Source organism: Camelina sativa, chromosome 15, assembly GCF_000633955.1.
Source record: "Camelina sativa cultivar DH55 chromosome 15, Cs, whole genome shotgun sequence".
In the NCBI taxonomy this organism is placed as follows: Eukaryota; Viridiplantae; Streptophyta; class Magnoliopsida; order Brassicales; family Brassicaceae; genus Camelina; species Camelina sativa.
The window spans coordinates 7,673,818-7,676,731 of NC_025699.1; the positions used below are offsets into that span (position 1 = coordinate 7,673,818).

General features: G+C 37.8%; 1 protein-coding gene across 6 annotated transcripts in view; it reads right to left on the reverse strand.

Annotated features, from left to right (window-relative positions):
• Positions 1–2,914, reverse strand: part of LOC104745913 (TSA1-like protein) — a 6,390-nt gene continuing 3,476 nt past the window's right edge. For 2 of the 6 annotated variants that reach the window (XM_010467290.2, XM_010467288.2), the window contains exons 18-30: positions 2,660–2,722; positions 2,513–2,560; positions 2,350–2,415; positions 2,222–2,269; positions 2,050–2,118; positions 1,916–1,963; positions 1,726–1,770; positions 1,595–1,645; positions 1,471–1,503; positions 1,328–1,384; positions 1,212–1,241; positions 1,011–1,114; positions 1–909 (exon numbers count right to left, since the gene is read on the reverse strand). In XM_010467290.2, coding sequence (XP_010465592.1) covers positions 205–909; positions 1,011–1,114; positions 1,212–1,241; positions 1,328–1,384; positions 1,471–1,503; positions 1,595–1,645; positions 1,726–1,770; positions 1,916–1,963; positions 2,050–2,118; positions 2,222–2,269; positions 2,350–2,415; positions 2,513–2,560; positions 2,660–2,722 — 1,367 coding nt within the window. In that variant the 3' untranslated portion in view covers positions 1–204. The remainder of the gene's footprint in view (positions 910–1,010; positions 1,115–1,211; positions 1,242–1,327; positions 1,385–1,470; positions 1,504–1,594; positions 1,646–1,725; positions 1,771–1,915; positions 1,964–2,049; positions 2,119–2,221; positions 2,270–2,349; positions 2,416–2,512; positions 2,561–2,659; positions 2,723–2,914) is intronic. The other 4 variants (XM_010467293.2, XM_010467291.2, XM_010467289.2 and 1 more) reach the window with 3 other exon arrangements.

Consider the following 2,914-nt stretch of genomic DNA (forward strand, 5'->3'; position numbering starts at 1 on the left):
AAAAAGTTTTATTATAAGACGATCGACTAATACATTATTTTGTAACAAATTTCTCAGTTTATCTCTCTCTCAAAGATCTTTCAACCTCTCTCACCTGATATAACCAACAAACAAAGTCTCAAACAAAACAAGACCAGGAAATAAAACACAAGAACCACAACTAATTGAACATGTGCTTTAAATACAATCAAGAATCTCATTAGCTCAATTAAGCGAACTAAGAAACTCAACCCATATCTGTTCTGCTCTCTTGGTCGTCTCTAGTGCAAATTCCTCTGCCGCTTGCTCGTCCTTTGCCTTACGCACCGCCTCGTGATACTCTTCGTAGGCCTGGGAAGCCTCCTTGAGAAGCTGTGACAGACTCGTCGTCAACGACGTAAACTTTGAATCAACGTTCACTTTCTCTGCTTCTAGCTTCGCCAGCAGTCTCTTGATCGCAACGATTCTGATGTGCAACGCGTCTCCACGTTGAGCCGTGATCTTTGCCGATGCAAAGACCGAGTCTACGGATCTCTGCTTCTCCATTGCGGTTTCTTTCAACAGTTTGGCTCGGGTTTGAGCAATCTGGACTCTCTGAGAAGCCTCGAGTCCTTCTTTAATGACGGTTTTGTATTTGGCTAGCAAAGAGATGTAACCAATAGAAGCTGAGCTGAGTACCTCGTAACGTGTACCGGCTGCTATAATCTCATCGAAGTTTGGATGGTTTACGAGATCACGTGCACTTAGACCGCGCAGCTTCTTTAGGGTTAGCTTCAATCCCTCTATGCTCTCTGATGTAGCGGATGATTCGCTTGTGGTAGAAGTAACCGATGATGAGCCAAGGACTGAGCTTACCTTTGAGGACGTTTGTTCTCTATGGGTATGAACAAGATTGTTCAATGACATGGTGAGGCGAGAAGTCTCTGAGCCCTACCAAAGTCAAGTCAAAAGATATCAAGAAACTGAGATTGATATAAATTTGAGAGCCTTCCATTGTCTGTTCAAGAACGATCTATAAAACTAAAACGAACCTGGGATTTGGATTCTTCAGCGAGTATCTCCGCTATGTTAATCGAAGAATCTGTGTCTGCCTTAAGACCATCTTTGTCTTGGTTAAAACAACCACATACACCATCTGCAAGAAACAAAAACAGAGAGAATACAAGTAAGAATAGCTCTCTTGTGAGTTTCTTAACATCTTAACATTCATAATAATTAGTTTCAAAGCTAACCTGCAGGCTTTAGAAGACCTTCTAAACCAGCTGTTAAAGAAAGAACATATAAACATTGAGATATTAATTGTTTCCTTTTAGAAAGATATATTTGTGAAAATCTGAAGAGGAAGTACCACTGTTTCCGGCATAAGTTTTCTGCGCTACAGTTATGGTTGACGTACTCTTTGCAGCTGTTGACACAAAACATGCAAATAAGAGCTACCATAGAGATTCTGAAATAAAATGACCTAAGAATAATATTGAAACAGTTTCTTACAGTCATCTCCATTAGTCTTTGCAATTGTAACAGCTGCAAGTTAGAATTAAACAAGAAGACAACCAAAGCAAACTGTTAGAGACTGTCCTTGTTTTTATAAGAATTATTTAGTTCTTAAGGTTACCTTCAAATTCGCGTTCGATTGCTTCCAACATAATGCTTCTCTTGTTTTCATCTGTTAAGAAAAGAGAAAAGGACTTAAAACGTGTCTCACAAGGCTCTGACTCTGAGGAACAAAAGGATCAAGTTATTTACCTTGTTTTGATTCATTCTTTATCTCATTAAGGCCTCTTGTTGCGGCTGAAAAAGGAAAATGAAACTATTCATGTAAGATCATGATTACTTGTTGTATATGATTTGGATTCATCTGATTAACAAGACTTATTACACCAAGGATAGTTCAAGCTTCCTTCAAAGTTAGAGAGAGGAATATATGTTAAAGTACCTTCAAACTCGAGTTCAATAGCATCAAGCATACTTTTTCTCCTTGCAGCTGTAACAAAACATGGAAATAGAGCTGATTCATGATACATAAGAAATAAAGAAACAGCAAAAGAAATAAGGGGCAAAAACTTTTACCATGTTCATCATCATCCTTGCCATCGGTTGAATCGTTAGTCTTTAACTCTTCAAGTCCTTTTGTAGCGGCTGTAATGTAAGAACATAAAAAACAGAAGAAGACTTATCTACTTGACCTATTTGTATTTATTCACATTCAGCTAAGAATTGCAATATGTTATGTGAAAGTAACCTTCAAACTCTCGTTCAATAGCTTCAAGCATGCTATTTCTCTTTGCAGCTGTAACAAAACATAAAAACATTCTTTAGAAAGCTATGGAAGCAAGGTCCACAGAAAAGGTAGAGAAGAAAACTTATTACATTGTGCAGCGTCATCTCCTTCTGTGAAGTCGTCAAGATTTAGCTGCTTCAGGTTACTTGCAGCAGCTGCAAAGTAGTTTCACAAAACAGATGAAATGATTCAAGATTTCAGGTACCATAAGAACTAATGAACTAACAGCGAATACTAATATGTTAAAGTTACCTTCAAATTCACGTTCAACCTCATCCAACATACTTTGCCTCGTTGCAGCTGATGACAAAGACATAAGTAGACCTCTCTGAGAATTACGTACGCTACAAGAAAGGTTAATGAACCCAAAAAAATGTTTAAATGGAAAGAGCTTCTTACATTGGTCTCCCTCCTGTTTGCTATCGGCGAGATCTTCAAGTTGCTTAAAACTCTCAGTAACGGCTGCAAGAGAAGAAACAAACTCTCAGAACTTCTTGAAACCAATAAAGATTTAAAGATTCTCTCTGCATTATAATGATTGGTATGTCAATTTACCTTCAAAATCGCGGTCAATTGCATCTAGCATACTTTGTCTCTTGGCAGCTGTAAATAAGGCATATCATATATTCATGTATCATTCTCTAGGTTAAAGTA